The sequence below is a fragment of the Anser cygnoides genome, chromosome Z (genome assembly GCF_040182565.1).
Source record: "Anser cygnoides isolate HZ-2024a breed goose chromosome Z, Taihu_goose_T2T_genome, whole genome shotgun sequence".
In the NCBI taxonomy this organism is placed as follows: Eukaryota; Metazoa; Chordata; class Aves; order Anseriformes; family Anatidae; genus Anser; species Anser cygnoides.
Window position 1 is genome coordinate 29,089,154 of NC_089912.1, and position 21,728 is coordinate 29,110,881.

Genomic DNA, 21,728 nt, shown 5'->3' on the forward strand with positions numbered 1-21,728 from the left:
ATAAGCAAGGGAAGAGGGGTTGAACAGGTCAAACAGTGCTTTAGATGGCCAGAACAAAAATTTTAAATGAAAGCAGAAGTTTAAGAAAAAAAATGGACTTGACTATTTGCATTCAGTTCTCCCTGATTCTGTAGTGCATAACATGTAGAAAAGACTGATGGGTAGCATAGGGGGACATATTGAACACACAGGCATATGGGAGGTTCATGAGTGTGTAACAAAGGGAAAGAGATTAAGATGACTTTTTTTCATAATTGGGAAAGAGAAAATACTAGGTTTTAAAAATAAGAAGTATTCTCACCCAACCCATCCTAGAAAGACATTTGGGACAGATAAGAGCCTAGGGATTACGTGTAAGCCCACTCCCATTTCAAAATAACAGAGTTCACAGTAAAAAGAAGTATATTCACAAAGAAAAATCCTGACATAAACTCACTCTATTTTAGTGTATGGAATTTCTTTCAATTGCTCCTCAGACAGGCCAGATGGATCCACAAGTTCTTTCCTAGAAAGCATTAGGCAAAGTAAAAAAAAATGTAACAGTAATTCCAACTGCAAAATCATTCTTTTTATTATTATTACATTAGGCTAGAAAGATTTACTGAAACAAGCTATTGTCAGCCCTGAAGCTATCTTGACATCAAAATAGGAAACTTAGTAAGAAATGTGTCTAACTTCACCTTCATCACTTCGACTGCATGTCACATCCTGTTCCACCTTCCTCTCACCTCCCTGCAATCTGATCTTGTAGCTTCACAATACATACGAATACTGTGTATTCTGAATGTCATATATACTTTGGAGTAGTTAATCTTCCCAAGTGGTAGTTTTAGGTGTAATAGAATAGAATGCCTCGTCCTAAAAGTGTATTACAAACAAGTATATTTTGGAAGCCCCAGCTCTAAAACACTGCATTTTTCTTTATAATTCATCGACATGTAATGGTCATCTGTATTCAGTGGTCTGCACTTGTAGAAGATACTCTTCTACGAGATACTCTTCTACAAGACATTTACACCTGTATACTGTATTGTGGCACACAACCAAATCTGAATGTAATGCCTTGTAGGCACAGTGCGAGGGATGTGATTAACTACATGAGAGGCACTGCAGCAGCTACTCAAGACTCTATGAGGACCATACTTACTGAATATGTTTCCAGAGTTCTTCTTTAGCTTGTACATCTGGGCTTCTCCTACAAATACCAACAGAGAAAGGTTGAACTGTGAAAACTGTCATCTGACATATCACTGTCAACTGACATATCGCTGTTCCATAACCAATTTTAAAAGCACAGCCTACACAAAAATCATGGTAAGTGTAGTCCACCAGCGACTTCTATTTTAAGGATGGTTATCTCAGAAAAAGCATTAAATTTCATTGCTTCATTCTAACTGAAAAGTAAATTCTTCTAATCTCCTGTTCCACAAACCTTCAGCAAGAATATGCATAAAATATAAATGACAGAAGAGCTTCTCTTTGCAACTCAAAGCAATGCCCAGCTACCACTATCCCCTTATCCAGCTGAAGACAGCCTGTCCTGGAATAACACCTTTGTAAAAGGCCCTGAGAAATATCCTGTGGCCCACAGAGCCCTTTGTGGGCAGGAGGAGGGACAGACCATGCCAGGCTGACACAGCAGTGATCAATCCCTGGCCATCCCCAGTGAGTACCAGTAAAGAGGACCTGTTCCTCTGCTGCAGCCACTGTACAGTCCCTGCTTTCTGGTCATTTTCAAGTAAGGTTTCTACTCAGTTTATTTAACTTCGTGTTGTCTGGGCCAAAAATAAATAATAATAATAGTAACAACAACAGCAACTTTTCCCACCTTCCTCCCCCCAAATATATTTTAGCAAGTATTTCATCCATGGACAAATTACTTAGCTGAAATTGTAGTTTCTGTGTTGCAGACATGGAGATGTAGCAAAGCAAGACTGGATGGCATGCCTCATTTTTTCCATGGAAATACAGAAAATACTGCCTTCAAATGGGATACCCGTTCTTTTTATTTTCCTTATTCTATTTCATCACGGGATTAGTGTGAAACCCCCACTGCTGCTGAAGTTAAACCTGTAATTCACCAAAACCACTCAGCTAACAGGTTAAATAAGCATTCTTACACATTGGCAGGGCCTGGATTTGCATGGAGCAGTCAGATAACGCTTTCACTGGGATTATATAAATGCAGTGCAGACAGCTAGACTGTCCTACACCATCTGAGATGTGAGAGATTCAACATCTAAATGAATTCAACATGCACAAATGCTCCCACTGAAGTCACAGTTTCTCATTGATTAAGTCTTACATCATCAGATTATAAAGTTTTTTGTTTTTTGTTTTTTTTTTTTCTTTATACAAAAAAGCCTGTCATAGTCAAAAATGCCTTTGGAGTGAAATACTCCAGATTTCAATGAAGATCAAGAAGGAGAGTAGAGTTCTGCCTTTTAGCACCTGCTAAATTGGCTACCCACTGCCCAGTGACAGAGCCATATTAGCAGAAATTCCAAACTGTACACTGTAGCTAACAGTTTCATTTTTTTTTTTTTTTAATTTATTTCACCATTACTATGTTTGGCTGATTTCCCAACCTCACTTTGAGAATAATGTTCAGAGACATCTGTATTTCAGTAAACGTTTCACAGTTGGTGTAAAGGCAGATTACTTAGAGATGGTTATTTTTATTATTATTATCATTCAGATTGTACAGGTGTAGATGTACTGGAAGAAATTAGTTTAATGCTTTATAAATACCAGAGAGAGACAAAATGGTGAGAAACAACTTTACACTTATGATTCCCTAATGGGACTAATACAAACTAATCCATAACCCTCCTGGGCTTCGAGGAGGGACGGATGCCCAGGCAGCACTTTGCAGCCAAACCCAGAAAATTCCCATCCTTGCTGGACCAACCCACCGCCCGCTCTGACTACTCAGGTCCTCATGATGGCAACAGCGACAGCCAGAAGTAGCTTGCAGTCTGATTTTTATTAGCACTCAGAGGTGTTTGTAGCATCATGTGCTCATATTTATTATAATGTATTATTTCATTTTCTCAGGCTCTCACGTCTCCCATGTCTCCTTCTCCCTTCCTGTTTTTCCTGTTTGTGTTTCCTTCTCCTTCTCACACTAGTCCATATTGTTTTTAACTCCCTAATGCAGCAGCTTGGTATGCAGTGGCTTTTAATAGCCATTTTCACCCCTCAGTTTTTAATTGATTCCTCCTTCTCTACAACCCCCTGCTCACAAATTAGCAGCTGCAAACTCTGTATTCACCCTGGGGCTGGGAAGATAGGCATCCTCTTCTGTGACTGAATAATCAGGCAGTGGGGAATGTGAAAGCTCCCTGAAAAATGCCAGCTTCTCCAGGGAGGCTTTGTCATGCTTACAAAGCTTCAGTTTGCCTGAGGAAGCAAAGCCTCAAGGTCACTCCCAAACCCAGGACTCCCACACAGCAGGGCATTGTGCACACCACCAACCCATCTGATCATGGAAATACAACTGTTCAGGATGTGGCCGTAGGTCTCACAGTATCACCAAATATCATATAAAACCTCACCAGCACTAAGAAATAATAATCTGTGGACCTGTGTGGGAAGTGAATGATTAAATAAGAAGCCACCTTCATTTCTCCATTCTCTAGGAACTGTGCCTCCTGCGGCCAGCTCTGGGTGCTTAACTCTGTGATCTCCACCATCTCTCTCTCCTCCTTTTCCTTCTACCCCACAACAACACTGATGAGGAAGCCACTGCTGTAAAATACCTGTAGCTTCAAATATGGCATCCCACAAAGAAAAAGAAAAAAGTACAAAGGAGAACAACTAAACACAATCATTCCTCAAGCAAATGTTTTTAGGTATTCTCATCATAACATTATTTATTTTCCACATGCTTAAGAAGTGTTACAATACTGGGATAACCTCACAGCATTTATCTGAGTTAACTCCCAGCAAAAGAATATTCAGAAGTATGATACAGGTCAAGTATCTGAATAGAAGCATTTTTCTATGAAAGGTTTGTTCCTGCTTCCTTTGAAGGTTGCAGGATCATTATCACTCCAAAATGAAGAAAAGCCTATAAAAAGAGTGGTCTTGTTAGGGTGTAATGTAGGTATTGTGATAACTGCATTGGAAATTCATGTTTGTATAGCACTTAGTAAGCCCGTGACATTCAAGCCAGACCACAATCCCTCTTTCATGTTGTTTTCACCTTTTCTATTGTGAATTGTTTGAGAACTCACGGCTTGGAAACATAACATATACACAGATTGTCCTATTGCAGTATCCGAATCAAGTTTCAAACACACAATGGCTTCTGGACAATTAGTTCACTAATCGAATTCTCTAATGTGCAAGAAACCTAGTGGGAATTCCCAGTAAGTGGTGAGTCTCTGGGGTTTTTTGTTTGTTCTTATTCTGTTTTTACAAGCTCAAACAACCCTGCATGTTAATAAGGTCTACATTATTTTCTGTATCTGCATCTGCACCCTCATTAATATTTCAGTTTGATTCACAAATGGTAAATTTAAATAGCCGTGGAATTTTAATGGCCATTCTTAATTAAAAAAGCCCTTTGGCTACACAGATATTTTACGTGAACTCTTGAAAATAAACCCTGTAGAACTAGAATTGGGAGCTCTCTCTATCTGCTGATTCTTTTACAAGAAAGAAAGGTCAATTTTCTTGTCAACTATTTTTATTCCTGAGACCAAGGAGACACCAACCCCCACCATCACTAATGATTAATATTGCTCATAATCAAACAAATGAAATGCGATGCACCAAAAACAATAAAAACATTTCAGCCATTACTTCACACTTCCAAAATGAACCTCTAGTTAACCTGACTGTAATAAGGAACTTGATGTGAAAGACTTATTTGTATTATTAAAATGAAGGTTTTGTAGCAGTTGTTAAATGTGCAGATTGAAGTGACCATATGACGAGATTTAAAAATAAAAATACCCATACCCTACACTCTAAGAAATCAGTTGTTTCCCCTGCCTCTGACCTGCATCCAGTCATGTAAGCAAGCAGCTAAGCCAAATTAAATTAAATAACTGCTCTTATAACCTAATGCAGCTAAGGCTTATCCATCTTATTTGATTTGGCCATTCAAATAGTTAAAGGCCTTTTACTGAACTTTTATAAAAGCCCTTTTTAAAGGAATTCTCTTTTTACTTTTTCAGCTCATATTTTCATAGATTAAATATCTATTAATTATCTATGCCATGCTTGGGGGCTTGGGCTTGTTTGGGTTTTCATTTTTTGCTTTTTTTAACTGAAGAATGAGATAAAAGGGAGGAATATAATCATTATTAACACAAGGGAAAGAAATGAGGAATCATACAAAATCTTCAGGACTTTCCCCTTTCTTTGTATTCTCTAGGATCTTCCCTTTCTTTATAAAACAGTATATGTTTACAGTTTTTGCTAACAGTAATTTAAATGAAATATAACCCAGAATGTCACTGTGCTCGAAAATAAAACCCATTTCATAACCGTATTTAGCCACAAGAGGGAGCCTGTGCTGTCCAACAAATGACATTTACTTGGCACATGGTAAAAGAGAAAAAAGTTGCCTATAAATTTAATCTAGGCATTATAACTGAGTGTATTTCCCAGTTTACAGCACTTTACGCATATAGTAAAAAAAAAATAAAATCAAAATTGATCACCTGTATTTATTTTGTGGTGTCCATACAAGTGAGTTTTAATATTTCTGATTTTTAGTAATACATGATTGTATATGATTGTATAATTGCACCTAATAACATTTTACTTTTGTGCATGTGAAAGTGAACAAGTCTGTACAAAACCAGTTAAAGCAGAAATTCCAACATTTGGAATTTTAATGACAAATAATCTTTCTCATAAAAAGATGAAAATTTTAAGCTATGAAATGAGATAGAAGTGAGTTTCAGCACCATGGGTAACTGAGAACAGAACTCAAGGGGATTTTAATACCAGAAACTTCAGTGCAGATTACAGCTTCAGTAGGTAAGAATGAAATAGTTTATTAAGGCATTATACAGGTTCTGTTGGTCCAGTCTTCACATGAAAGAAAAAGTTAAGACATTAAAGGGAAGTGTCTACCTAAGCGTGCTATAGAGGTCACATGTTATGCCATCAGCATCAGAGCTCGGCAGTTCATGTATTTTAGCCAGGCAGTGAGGATGGGGACAGAGTTTCAAAGATCGCTCCCTCTTGCCTTCTCTCCCAATGCCTCCCTCCCAGCTGCTCTTCTTGCCCTGCCCTGCCATACCCTCTGCTTTGGATGGCAGATTAGGCTGGACACAAACACAGTACAAAACTGTTTGTCTATACCCCACAACATGCCATTAAAACACATTAAAATAAGCCAATATTTTCATCAGTTTGATAGAAATTATTTTACAAGCTAACAACTTTGCCATGTCAAAACCAGCTTTCAGTAGGACAGCCTAGCAGCATCGCTCCATCATGGAAGTCCTGATATCGGGATGCAATAAAATCAGTGGCTGATAGGTACTAATGATAATTTGACAAGGAGGCATCAGTAGTTGGTCTCACCTGGAACAATCCTGCAGACTCTATTGATTTAAGACGCATACACACACTTCACAAAAATTCCTGCACCTATCACACAAAATCTGAATGTTTTCCCAGAACCAGGAATCACTGCGCTCATTACGGAGCTAAGCATCCAGGACTTCATCCAAGGTAATGGAGTGAGTTACAGTTCAGGTGTGTTACAAAGCCCCTTCTCTATTACTCATACCTTGCAATTCAAATCACTATGGTAAGGGAGTTAGACCTCAAAGACTAATCTGCTAATTTAAGGATGTGCCACATGAAGGTTGCTGCTCCTCAGCAGCTGAGAGCAATAACCATGCTGGAGATATTCCTCCTACATTTTAACGTGCCACAGCAGCCTTAATTTTCATGTCAAAGTGGGTACATACGATCGAGATCTGTGCCTGGATCGCCGGTAGTTCGGATCTGCCTGGTTTTTCTCCTTTTGTCGACGAAGCACAGCTTCCCACTGAGGACCTGAGTCAACCATGTCATTCTCTTGCCGTAATCTGCAAAAGAAGTACAAGGAGTTTAGTCTGAGGTCTCCAAGACAGGATGCTCAGAGGAAGAGATGAGTTGGTTTTTTTTGTTGTTGTTTTTGTTTTTTTTAATCTCCACTGAAATCCAGCTCCTGCAATCAAATATTTTTAATTTTTACCTTGCTTAATTTTAATTAATCTTCCCAAAGTACGTAAAATGCAAGAACCCACATAAATGGAAACTCACTAATTTGCTACCTAGAAACAGCTTAAGTGAAAAAAATTAATCAATCTAAGCCATTAAAAACAAGCCTACAGCTCAAATTCAACCTGTCTTCCCAGCCCAAACCAAACATCTGGATGTTTTTCCTTTCTCACTTAGGTGTTAATGTACACCTCATCTACAGCAAATGTAAGCCTGATATGCTGACACAAAGCTGTCATACAACTACGACTCATTCACCTCCTTTGCCACCTTTTTACCACTTTGCCTGGTAACCCTTCCCATCAGGTGCTTCTGGTCAAGGGAACATGCACACTGCCCTAAAAAGAAGGATAATCCCACCACAAAGGACACACAGTTAATCTCCTTGTTTTATTGAGGTGACAGAGGGAGGCAAAAGTAAAAATGGGGAGGGGAGAAGGTGTTAAACTCCAGCCCTGCCTCCCCAGGGTGGATGGGTGGAAGCAGGACAGGACAGCATCCCATTCAGAGGTGCAGACAAGCCCATTCCTCAAGCAGTAGCTGAACTAACAGGGCATGAAAATCTAAATTCTGTGAATCACATCGTAACATTAAAATATCCAAATTCTTTAGAACTATGATGTTCCAGTGCTAGGCATTTTCAGATGTGATTTTTTATTTCTTCTAAAGCCATGAATCCATTACTGGAATGTAGTAAAGATTAAAACGAATGTAAAAATCCTGTAAAGTCATCAAGTTCAACAGCAGGCTGAATTAATTCTACAATGACATGACTAGTCAGGACAATCAGTGTGACAGTGGCTGGTCATTCAAAGTTCTACAGAATCTTCAAGGTTTTAGGGTTGCAGATACATCTGCTTCTGCTGTGACAAAATGATACGTTGGGACAAATGAAACTTAAGTTCATTTAAAATTTAAGTTCATTTAAAATTTAAATTCTATTTGAATTCAAAATTCAACAAGGATTTAAAAACATTCCTGAAAAATATTACTGCAAGAGTAGGTTGCCTGATAAGACAGTATGACTGGCATACTGAAGAAACCAGAGAAGTTTAACAATAACAGGAAGACTGTAGGTAGAACAAACAAACCATCAGATATGAGTGAATTACCTGGTGGAGACAATGCAAAGTATGCTGTTGTTGTTGCTCTTCAGTACATAGGTACCTTTCTAGTTGAATTTTGAATAGTATCAGGCTGAACTGGCTAAGCAGGCTGCTGCTTTTCCTTTAATCTGATCTTCTCTCACATGCATAATGAGTTTTGAGCTAGATTCCCAACTACTGTAGCACCACAACTCTACTAAATGGCACCAACCATCTGGGGTAGACAACAACATCAGGTTTTGATTTCTAAGCAGGTCTTTTTAAACCTGTAATCTGGTTGCATGGATTAACATAAGCATCTAACTAAGGTTTTTGTAGAAGAACTCACACGGCGACAAGCAATGAATTGTGATTTTCATCCTGAATAATCCAATTTGTGGGGACAGCAATCATCCCACATGGTATAAACAGTATCAAATGCCTCACACATACGGCTGTTGCTTAAAAAGTACCACCGTATCACAGCAGACCTCTGTTAGATGAAGATATGAGGCAATAAGGCTTAATTTTGCAGCTGCAAAAAGGTACTATGCTCACATTTAACTATACAAAGGATGACCAAGGTAACACAGCCTCTACATAAAATACATGACTTAGATTAAATGATCAAATCATAATTATTGAGGGGTAGAATATTTAGCACTCTGACAACAGAATTGACAACCCATATAAAACTGTGAAGAAGTTTAACTCAAAATCTAATTTTCTATTTCGAAGTAGTTTTGATAGAAAAACATTGCCCTTGTACTCCATTACAAATTCCCATTCATTTTTTTCACATTTTTCTCCCACATAGTAACAAATTGATCAATGTCTTATAGAAAGAAAATTGTTCTCACTGGCATGTGAAATAAATTGACTTAAGATCAATGGCTATCACAGGGACAAACTGGGCACTGTCAGCAGAAAGACTGTATGTGATGGTAAAATGGAAAGCTAGAAGACTATTATCACTCATCTATTGATGTGGAGATGTTTATTCCCCTTTTCAAGGTGATATGAAAGCAAGCTACGTTTACCCAATGATAAATTCCCTTCGTTCTTAAGCCAAGCAACTTGACTCCTGAAATTACATTCAAATTATTTCAGAATATAATTATCATCTATGGTCAGTGTACAATAATGAGTGGCTTGTTGGCAATATGAAGGTGAAAGGCAGTCTTAGCTGCAGTGACCATGAGATGGTGGAATTCAGGATCTTGATGTTGGGAGAAGGGCAAAAAGCAAGATCACAATAGTGTACTTCAAGAGAGCAGACTCTGGCCTCTTCAAAGATCTTCTTGGAAGAGTACTGTTGGATAAGGCCCTGGAAGGAAGAAGGGCCCAAGGAAGCTGGTTTGTATTCAAGAATCACCTCATCCAAGTTCAAGAGAAGCCCATTCCAGTGAATAGGAAGTCCGGAAAAAATGCCAGGTCTGTGTGAATGAACAAGGAGCTCCTGCCAAAAACTCACATACAAAAAGGAAGCATAAAGAGATTGGAAGCAAGGACAGGTAACCTGGGAGGAATGCAGAGACACTGTCTGATCTGATAATCCATTCCCATCTTTCCTGTAGGCCCCCTTTAAGTATTGGAAGGCCATTTTAAAGTCTCCCTAGAGCCTTCTCTTCTCCAGGCTGAACAGCCGCAACTGTGTCAGCCTATATTCATAGGAGAGGTGCTTCAGTCATTTCAACCTGCTCTAGGTGTCTGCTTGAGCAAGGGGGTTGGACCAGATAACCTCCAGAGGTCCCTGCTAGCCCCAGCCATTCTGTGATTCCGTGATCTTCATGTAACAGATTTTCTAAGTTTAGTCAAGTAGAAGACTACGCTTCAGTACATCTTGTTTACCAGTATAACATATTTATATCCACAAAACAAATTTTGACCATAGCATTTAAAAAAGACATATTTCTTCTGTGTTGTAAATACGCTCACCGTAGGTTCTTCATCATAATGTAAATATTTCCTTAGGATAAAACATTCATATGCTGCAGTGAAACCTCAAAGATTGAGATCGAGTAAAGAATTTACCCCTAATCTTTTTCTACTGTTTTACCTTTAATAGGTCTCACCTGCAGCTCTGTTTTTCTGTGATAATTTGTTTTCATCCGATAAAAAGTTCAGTGATCTCTTCCCATGTGAACAATATATTCTACTCTTCTATGATCAGAATCAGATTCTTTTGGATAACATGAGTATTCAGTCATTTTATTCCAATACAACTGTAAAATTTTGTGTTAGCTTTTGCCAGGAAGCCAGTTATCATAATGGGAAATAAATTAGTATTAATCCATGCAAGAGATAAAATTGAGTAACAGTACTTGGGAGCCTCACTGTATTGTCCCATCTAATCTTGTTAGGGCTGGCTCACCACTGCTGACCGGAAAGTCATTCAGTGCCCCTGTGCCCTTCCAGCTTATTGTATTCCTGCTTTGGCTGCTAACAAAATGCAGGAATTCATTATAACCGGTGGTTTTTCTGTACCTGCTGACAGGGAACAAGTATCAGAACTTCCGCTTATTTAAGTGCTTGTTTACTTTAGCACTGATGACTTTTGATCTGATTGGATTTCAAGTGACCACCAAAGAGCAAGATGTGATTCAACGTTAATATTTTAAATGTATCTTACATTTCTGAGATTGTAAAAAAAAAAAAAAAAAAATACACATCCATCTACACAAATGATTACTCTCTTTAATTGTAAGATTTTTTTCACAAACAGAAGAGAGGTTGGTAAAGGCCCATTTATTCTTCAGAAAACAATAAGCACTACTTAATCCTTCCAATAATTTAATTTTTATAATGCAGAAAGCTCTTAAAAACATTTTTGTGGTCAGCCTCTAATTTCCTTTACTTGCTTGTGAAACTCCGAGAACAAGAAGTTTCACAGGAGAAAAAAGCTGACAAGTGTGTTCTATGAGAAATTAATACAAAATACTATTTACCTACTGATCACTTAAAATATGCTCAGCATTTCATTCAAACCTCAGAGTTCAGCTGGAAAACAAAACTTCCATACACACTAGTTTACCAGTTTAGCTGAGTGTCTCCAGTCTGATTTAAGCCAAAGAAATCTCACGGCTCAGCTATTCTTTCTACTAGTCCATTCCAGTGTCACTGATTTTACAGAACCCCTGTAACTATTGGAAGTTATGCTTAAAATACATATTTCTGTAGGACTGTTTTAACATATCTAGCACATAATTATTTCTAAGAGCTTCTGAACATCTGAAATATCTGAAACATCTGAAAATAATTTATCACTCACAGTATTGCAGGTGAAACAGTGGGGAACTATGGCAGCCCATGCAGACAGCTATTTAGAAAACTTGCCTATTAAATGATTCCTCTTTTGTGCAGTTAGAGTCCTCTTATGCATTATGAAGAAGTTATATGTGTATTTTTAAAATAAGTTTTCACTTATCTGAGTAACACTCAGATGCTGTTATCACAAGTGCAACATAAAAGTGGCTCTAAAAAAAAAAAGACTTTTTTTCCTAAAGTAAATCACTTGTTATTGCAACTTCTTACCAGCAACAAGAAAAATAGAACATAAAAAAAAGAAAACTTGCTAGCATCACTTAATATTAACTGCTGTTAATGGCACTGTACACATTTTGGCTTTAGGAACACACTTTACATTTTAGAAAATAAAAATATTTACACAATTAAATGCATGCATTTAAAAACAACACAAAGTTTCTGATCCACTAAAAAATATTTTGTCAATTTGCCTCAAAAGCATATTTTCTGCTAAAAACCTGTATTTGAAATTTTTCAGGTGTTAAAGTATATGCTGTGAATATCATATCATTGCCATTATCCACTTTATGTGCATAAATATTGCAAGCCTTTTATAAATACGTCCAGTATTTGATTTTGCAGTTCATCAATGAGATCTTGCCAAGCATCAGGAAAGTGTGGATTTGTGACGTATACCTATAGTGTATATGTGATTTGGCAATTCTCTTTCTTTTTATTCGAGCAAGAACCTTAAGTTGCCTAAGGAGAACAGTATACTTGTAAAGCATTATTTTTTTATTAGGGTTATCTCAGGAAAGTCCATTTTCCATTTGTTTGTGTTTAATGTTTCTCTCTCTAAATTATGCAATGGTCACCTGTTTCTCTTCTTCCGATGTTCTCTGTTGGAATTTTCTGATTCACTGCCACTACTGGTGTTACAACGAGATCGCGATCTGGAGAGGAGAAAAGCAAGATTTAAAGATCAATTTATCCACTGACATGTCAGAAGCACCAACATTCTCAACAAGGAATGGACAACACTGAAAAGATTATTAGGAAAATAAGAATTACAGGAGTCTACAGGGCTTGTCTACACCTGAGAGTCATAGTATCTTTTTCTTATTAATTGATCAGAAATAACTGCTTCAAAGGTAGTGCACCCAGAATGCAGAAACAGGTGAGTGCTCCTTTCCTTTTAAATCATTGTACTGTATTTTTAAAAATTATTTTATCTCTCAGTATTCTCTGTGTATGTGCCACAGTGAAATGTTTCTAAAAAATAGCTTCTAAAAAGCTCAATCATTTTCTTAGTGTTTGGTGGTCTGGATGAAACACCACTAACACTGAGTTTCTTGCAGATCTTTATAGATACTGAAAGGCTGAAGTGCACAGAGTGGCAGGTGTGTGTATCGGCACAGCTTTGAGATGACCCCAGGCACAGCTACAAAGATGATGCACCACGTGAGGAAAAAATAAGTATAGCAGTTACTTCAGCAGTTACCTCTGACTGCGGAGCTTCAAATGGTAAGGTGACATTTATGGCTCTGATTATTTACTACTGAAAAAGACTGGTGGAACAGGCTGATACAAAAGTAGACAGGTAAGACTGAGAGCTGAGCTTCAAGAAGAAAATGGGGATGCACCTTCCTGCAGGCAAGTTCCTCTCAGTACTGAGAAGTGATCAGCAAATACTACCTGAAACTTTTAAATCCCTGATTGCCACTGATCAAGATTTTGGAGCAGACAAACCAGCTGTCAGGGCCTTGGTCCTAGAAACTAGGACTCTATTACCATACCACTGGGCTTGGTCCTAAAAAATGGCACTCTCATCAAAACCTTTGGACCATTCTTTAGTGTCATGATGCTCTCAGCTTCTCAAGAAAGACACGTTTCTCTGTGATATTAATGGGAAAAGTTTACCAATATTAATGCAGAAAAATGTTACCCTGAAGGAAGGAAAGATTAAAAGACAGTGTCCAAAAGATACTGGCTCAAGAACATTCAGACAGTTCAGAGAGCAACACATGCACTAGAACTGCAGCAGACCTTATGTACCCAGAAGTACACCTTTCTCTTCCCCTCCAAACCACCCCAAATTTTATCAGATATCTTATAGCATCTAATCTTGACTCTCAACATCAACATGAGAGCAATACTTTTTTTTTTAAATACTTTTTTTTTTTTTAAAAAAAAAAAACCTTCCTGGTCAGAGCAACACTGTTCTTTCACGTTTCAAGTATTTCCTTGCTCTGATTTAAACAATTTATCCTAAAAAGTTCCAAGGAGGAAAAAAAAAAAAAAAAAAAAAGCATAGCAGGAGAATTGCAAGATAAAACACCCTATTTGCTCAAAATCAAGATAAACATTTCTCTTGCTTTTCAGGAATGAAAATCTGATCCACTTTTTGGGTACTGCACATCAAATTACCTTGTGTTCCCTGTCAAGAAAGCACTTGCAAAGACAGCAGGACTGCTGAGCTGCCAGCTGAGTGGCAGCTTATTCATGCTAGGTGTCAGAATACTGTCTTTCACTGCATATCAGCTTTTACTGAAGTGAATAAAATACTTTTTTTTTTAATGATGATTTACTAAGTCGGGTGCAGGAACACAAGCTAATCTTGATTACAAAGCAAGTTTCATGATTTTTCTCGTGGTCGTGCAATATATTTGATATTTTTAAGGGTGGTATACATGCATGGTCTGACATGTGGATCAAGAAAGAGGGAATAATCAGTTACACAAGAGAGGCAGAACATACACAGCCCAGCAGGGGACTTAGGGATAGGATTGCTATTTCAGAGAAAGAATTGACAGAGAGGGCTCATATTCAGGTGCAGTCCTTTTTTGATTAAAATGTGAGGAGGGTAGTCAAACTGTGCGAAAGTTCAGAATGTCTATTCCTATATACAATAACAAATCTGTACATTTGTCATGTACAGCCTTCAGGAAGAGGTCCCTTCTGAGTAATGGGGTTCCCACAAGAGGTGCCCAACTAAATCCTCTCTGCTTTATGTTCTGGACCTCCACCATGGGTGTATCACTGACAGACTGAAATGGTTACATCCTTCAAAAAAATAATCTGTTATCTCAGGTGCAAAGTACATGAGCTCTTTCCCTGACTTCCTGTGATTGTCCCTGAGATGTTTATGTCTCTGCCAGAGCTCCTTTCCCATGCTGGAGTGGTGAATCAGATCCTGGGAGTGCCTCCTCTCTTTCACAGTCTTCAAGAGACTCAGACACCAAAATGTACTGCACTGTGTCCCTTTTCCAACAGCCAGGACAGGAACACAGGAGCAAGGAGAAGTGCAGCACAGAATCAAAGCAGGCAGATATGGTACTGGAGAACTTCAGTTGCAAAGTATCTGACAAAAGCTGAAGTTATGGAAGGGCAGTTATGACTTTAAACCAGCATTCCATTTGGAAGTGTGACATCCAGACACAATTGCACAGGAAAAGAAGTGAAGTATAACACAAAAAGTCAGCAAAAATGTGTAAAACACACTGAGAAGACTGTATGAAGTTTAAGCAAAAGGGATATGCCTCTGTATCCACTTTTTGCAGGGCAATTAATCTCAAATGACAATGCACTTGCTTTCAAAACAGATGAATTAAGTGGACTGGGACGCTAGAGAACTCAAAAACTGCAAATGCAAAATCCAAGAGCTCAGACTTCTGCAACTGACTTTCAAGCTGCAGACAAGCCTTTACTAAAGTTCCACGAACTATTTCTATTATGGTAACAAGTAACAATGTGCAAGGTAGCTTGTAGGAATCTGTGCTGTGATAAAGTTATGTTACAAAGCATTGGAAAGAAAAATGTAAATGAATGGAACACAATAAGCATTTTAAACATTCTAGAGGATGAAGGACAATGAAGGAAGGGAGGGGTTACAGGGAACTAAAATATGATTAGTACTTTTGCTATCATTTCATAACTGCTATAGTTTATATATTTACCTTCTCCTTTGCTTTAACTCTGAATCTTCGCCACAGTTTTGGGTTTTCCTATGATATTAAGGAAGTTTTAATGAAAAACCACTGGGTCACTTAACACAAATACACAGAAGTTCCCACCTTTAGTATAGCATAGGATGTAGAAAAAAGGCACATGCTTGTTTTAAACTTTTCAGGGCAACTCTACAGTAAGTTTCAAAGGTATGATCCCATTCAAGCTCCCATTACAAAAGCCTGAGTTGCAAGGTTGAGCACGGTAAACTGGCCTTTAGAGTTTCCTACTGTTTCTAGCATAGCAAATCCTGATGTTTTCCTCTTAATTCCAGTTAAGAGAGCATAAAGAACACAGCTATTGTTATTAAACAGATGAAAAAGGAAAGTGCATGAATAAAACCAAGATTCAGGAAGACATAATTAGGTTAGAATCTACATACTATTGTCAGTCTTGACAGTCTCACATATGAGATAAGACTTTTAAAAACATTTTGGTGGAGTGGTGGCCCAAGAGAAAACTTGTTTTTGGCATAACCACCTGTCTACTTATTAGATAAGCCAAACTGAAATCCCAGATGATAAACTCAAGATGGTTTTGCACTGCACATCTTTATTACTCTGTTTTTACAGAGCCCAACAAGTCCTTCTAACAACTAAGCTATGAATGAATCAGAAAATCCATCTCAGGAAACACATTGCTGTCAACATTTACAAGGGCTGAGAAAATCAACATAACTCTGTTGACTTAAAGAGAGCTACAATGATTTACTTTAACTCAGGCATGAGCTCACTAAGCGTACACGATGGGTGAGTTTCTTCACTGTTCTTCTAGACAGCAACTGGCAGATAAAAAGTTTGGAGCAGCTCAGAAACCTGTCAGATATAAAAGCTCCTCATCTATCTAGAAGATTTCCTTAAAGATACAGCTGTGTCTTCAAAGACCCTTGTGCAAACCCTGGCTTTGAAAGCCAAACAGTGAATTGCATCAGAGATGTCAGAAGGAAATGTAGCTCCAGGGTGCTGGCTCGTAAGACAGTCCTGGAAGACTGTGAATACAGCTCCATAGCTATGCTTGTCTATACTCTGCAGCTGACCAGGGTACCTTAGCTAGCTTAGGTGATGAAAGCAGCCTCTCAGCAGGACCAATCACACAGGTAGCATGTAGTCTGTCAAAACTATCACTTCATAATGTGAGCTGTCATTGATTCACATTTTGGACAGACTCCAGGACAGAAAGCACAATATCTCCATCCATTTTATTTCACATTTCTAAGTTACTCAGTTCAGCACACACCCATTAAAACACATTAAGCAACTCATAGTTACATTTCTACTTGCATGCTCCCTAATGTAAAGTAATTTGGTATCCCCCCCGCCATGTCAGGGGGTTGGAAATAGATGATCTTTAAGGTACCTTCTAACCCAAACAATTCTGTGATTCTGCAATTCTATGATTCTAATTCACATATGGGACTGTTAAAGCCAGCTTAATGGCTCATTCATTTAATCTTTGTTGCATTTATAGAAAAGCAACATACCTAAAATTCTGCTCTGTGACAGAAGCTTATTGTCGGGCAAGCAAGATCCATCAATCCCTTTCTTTACAAAGAGAAAGGGAAAAAGAGCTACAGAAACTGAAAGGATCTTGCAAGTGCAAATTGAGTAATTTCTTGTATTTTCAACATCATTTTCCTGGTATGCAGAACAGCAGGCAAGCAAAAATCTTGATGAAAGATTCCTTTTCAAAAGCAAATCCTATATTCTTGCTCAGTTTTCTTTTGCAGTAATGATTGGCCCCTAGAGTACCCCTTTTCCCAGGACCCAGGAGCCTTTACTGAGCATGGAGTGTGCAGGAACACAAGCTTTCTGTGATCTAAACTAACAGTGATCAGCCTCAGGGCTCTTACCTCCTCCGGACTGGCTGCCCAGACTCATTTTCGCTGCCACCTGATGGGTTCCGTCGCCGAGAGTAAGGAAACTTTGGTGATTTATTGCGGTCACTGGGGGAATTGTACAGCCCACTAGAGTTAAAAAGGAAAAGCAAACAATTGACTTCTAAACTTCCAGGAGAGTTGAGACAGCTAACCCAGATTCAGTCTACAAAAATAACGAGAAGGCTTATGCACTTAGATGCTCACATACCTGTATTCAGCTATATATGTATGTGCAAGAGAGAGTGTGTGCGCACTTTTGTGCATGCTATGTAAATACCGATAGTACTGCTTTCCAGGAATAAGTATTTTACACTGAACACTGAAAACAGAGAACAAGGACTACAGAGCATTGCTAAGATAACAGCTCTAAGCTTACAAAATGTAGAACCAAGCATATACATGTTCTTTTAGCATAATAAAATTTTAGTGCTTTAGGATGACTTACACAATCCAGAGCTAGGCATTCAAATGCACTTGTATTCTTTAGGTTTTCTACGGATGTAAGTCCTAAAACAATTTCCACATCCCAGAATAAGTCTTCACTACAGGGGTAACAGTCTGGACCATGAATTTTAGCTCCAGCTTTCTGCTGTTCATCCACACAAGCCTCTGCCACTGTTTTGGAGGTGGCTCAAGCTTCATGTAGCCTTAAGTAGCCTGGATGGGACCCAAGGCTGTTACAGTGCTAGAAGTAGGCTGCTCTGTGGTTCTCAAATTCCTGTATGGATTGTCCTGTTGTGCCTTTCTGCAGAAATGTAAGGAACACTTCCAACAGTGTAACAGAGCCTGTAATGGTTTATGCTCCTCTAAGGTGGTCTGCTGATGCAATAGTGGTTCCAGAACTTTTTGAACAGCTATGCTAAACTCAACAATACATTTCTACTAATGATTAAGATGATACTTAACCCTTTTCAGGATAGCTATCTGATAAATATGGTATTCTCACCAAATCCCAGCTAAGGTATCTCTTCCTGCTTTCCTAAAGCCCTCCTTCTGCATACTGCTGATTACAGTGCTGCTCTGCACAGTTAAAAGGTTGACACAGTTCATCTCAATAAGAATGAACTTCAAAGTGGAAAATTATTATTAGAAGCTGCGAAAACCGTTGTGCAATATGCAGTACATGCAGTCTGCTTACGTGTCTAAAACGGCATAGTTCTTTACAACAGATGGACTTGCAAAAACTCAGTCCTATCATTCTTTTGCGCTTAGGAGTCAAAGCTCCTTCTATCCTGGGAACAATTTAAACTATGAAGCTATACTGTGACAAGCTGACATCGGTTCTTCTTTAAACACCACAAACAAACATTAATTCTAGCAACAAAATATTTGCACACTGCTTTATCCTTACTCTGAAAACACCGCGTTTGCGGTAGGACCAGAGGCCCCAAAAGATGCACCATGTATAGATCTGAACATCACACGAATGCAGGATTGTACGGGATTACACCAATGTGCAACCTAGTTCAGTGGCCTGTTTCCAACTGTGGCCATAAGCAACCACTTACACGAAGCAAGAAGTTTAACACGTAAGGCAGATCCCTGGTGCTCTCTCAGTACTGCTCTATTCCCAGTTTAGGGGACTGACTGTGCCAGATGTTATACATCTGTCTTCAGCTCTCAGTAGTTTTCTCTTCCATGCACTTGCCCAATTTCTCCCAAGAACCTGTTAACTTTTGGCATTTCTTGCAAAGGAGCACCACAGGTCTCCAACTCACAGAAAAGCGATTACTGTCTTCCTTTCTTGGTGGATTTAAATCACCTTCAGACAGCTTCATCTAAAGATCCCAAGATCTTACACTGGAAAAATACAATCCCGATCTCTATCCCCTTCCTCTGTAGTACTCATGATTTTCTAGATCTCTAGCACAACCCCTGAAATGATCTCTTTTCCAGGCTGAGTAATTCTGGTGTATGCAGTTGCTCCTAGTACAGGTTTCCTGTATAGCCATTCATACTTTTGATTACCCTTGCTGCCCCTTTCAAAGTCTTCTCCTCCTGAGATAAGGACATAGAGCTCCACTAACAATTCATGCAGAAAATATGTAATCCACAGATTTCTCTAATGTCAGAATGCTGTTCTCTTGCATTCTTCACTGTCTCTTTCCTAATAATTGCTAATTGTTTTTCTGACTGCTACGAAGTTGTGTTTTCATTAGGTTATCCATCAAAAATCCGCAGCACCTCATTTTAATTGGAAATCTAGGATTATTTTTCACTCCCATTAAGCTTGCTTTACAATTACTAACTCAATGTCATCCGCCATTTAGTGGGTCATCAAGCAGACTCTAAGGGTCTTCCTGCCATTCTTCACAGACAACTTTCAGTCTCACTATCCCAAACAATCTGTCCCATCACCAAACCTTCTCACTCCTTCTTCCAGGTCTTTGACAAATGCACTCTAAAACAGAGGTCCATGAACAGACCTCTGTGGAAAGCCACTGATGACACCTGTCCACTGACCACTTCCTACTACTCATACACTCATACTTTCCTAGTTTTTAACTGATTATGTGTCTATGTCAGGACCTATCTTCTTATTTGCAATACAGACTTACTGTGACCCTGCTAATGCGTTAATATATTATACCAATATCCCTCACCCTATTACCAGGGCATGACATTTACCATTGCACAAAACCTAAGATATCATGTCTTGCCTTACCTCTGCAGGCCATTTTCCTCCCACGGTGCGCTTGTTTTACTTCTTTGGGTTTCTGGACTGTTTTCATTTTTCATCTTTTTAAAGCTAAATAAAAGTACAGTTATATTTTTAAAAACCCACAGTGTATAGGTCACATCTTCTCTCCCCTCTTAGAAATTCATCTTGGAGGCATACAGCCAGTATAGAGACCCACCCTGACAAATAGCTATTTGCCTGATATGTGAAAGAAGGCAAACAACTGCTATATTAAAGAATCTCTCCTAGAAAGGCAGATTGGACGAAGAAAAAAAATGAAGGACTTGAAAATCAGCTCTACAATCCCATAATTACGGCTGCACTGAGTCAGAAAAAGGTCAATCTCATTCAAAATAAATGAGAACAGTCGCTTAGGTAAAAAGTCTAACAACAGGGCAAAGATACAACATGCCCTCCCAGTCTTCCACAACATACATTTAGCAGATTATTGAACCAGAAGTTTTATCTGCTTAGTATTTTACATAGCTCTTGATGGAACTTTCTTCCATGGATTTACTTAAGCACCTTTTGAACATTTTTGTATTTTTGGCATGAATAATGCCTGGTAGCAGCACACTGCTTTGTGCAACTCCAACTGATGCACAAATATTTTGTCTCAAATCTTCCACCCATTTCAAAAAATCCATCCTGTGTTCCTCACAGTTCTATGTTTATGGAAAGAAAAATAATACCCTGTGAATGATTGCTCCTTAATCACAAACTCCACCTTGTTATTTTTTCATACATCTAATACCTGGCTCATCTCTTATCCCAGTGAAAGCATCATAGTCCATTTAATCTCTCCCAGTAGAGGAGTCAACACATATCTCTGATTATCCTTATCATGCTTCTGCATCATTTTTAAGATCAGACTAACAAAGGCATGGCTGATAACTATTCAAAACATGACAGTCCACAGGTTCAGGGAACAGCATGCTCTTCTCATCCCTCCCTCAGTAACTCCTTATGCTGTCTCTTTGCTAGACACTGAGCATAAAGCTGACAACGTGACAGAGCTGACTTCACTGACTGCTGCAAGGTGAAGTACCAGGAGAGTCAAGGCAGCTTACAAAATAGATGTCAGTATTTGTAACCAGCTGTGTGCTCTAGCTCTCAGTTTCTTCCTTGCTTTCTCACACTGTCAGGTTTTACAGCTTCCAGACCCTTAACGGTCCCAGACAGGACAGCTCACTGCCACTCCAAGTGCTGGAAGATGGCTTCCAGACGTAGCATGTTTTTATATGCATCTTCTCCCCAGTGAGCAGTTGTGCTTTTCCTGCAGAATCATCTCTAGAGTTCACTTTCAGCCTGAACAAGCAGTTCATCTGATATAAAACTAAGCCATATTGGTTTCCACTAAGCTCTTCAAGTAGTATTACTGACAGCAACCCACTACAAGCATTAATACCACAGATCTTTCCAAAGTGCAACTTGAGCAGCAAAAAAGGATTTACAGAGGGGCACATAAGCCAGAGTTCTTTGCCCAGAGCAGGTGGTGACAGACACTGCTGTATGACGGAATCGTGGCTACTTAACTCACTAATCCACTTTTAACCTCAGCCTTTGGTTACTACAGGTCACTGACTTAAGCATTTAATTC

General features: G+C 38.7%; 1 protein-coding gene across 2 annotated transcripts in view; it reads right to left on the reverse strand.

Moving 5' to 3' along the window:
- EPB41L4A (erythrocyte membrane protein band 4.1 like 4A) overlaps positions 1–21,728 on the reverse strand; it is a 137,561-nt gene that overhangs the window by 8,618 nt on the left and 107,215 nt on the right. Inside the window, exons 14-20 of one of the 2 annotated variants that reach the window (XM_048052173.2) lie at positions 20,114–20,197; positions 17,422–17,535; positions 15,524–15,571; positions 12,443–12,520; positions 6,942–7,061; positions 1,148–1,195; positions 437–505 (exon numbers count right to left, since the gene is read on the reverse strand). In XM_048052173.2, the coding sequence (XP_047908130.1) occupies positions 437–505; positions 1,148–1,195; positions 6,942–7,061; positions 12,443–12,520; positions 15,524–15,571; positions 17,422–17,535; positions 20,114–20,197 (561 nt within the window). The remainder of the gene's footprint in view (positions 1–436; positions 506–1,147; positions 1,196–6,941; positions 7,062–12,442; positions 12,521–15,523; positions 15,572–17,421; positions 17,536–20,113; positions 20,198–21,728) is intronic. The other variant, XM_066988024.1, reaches the window with a different exon arrangement.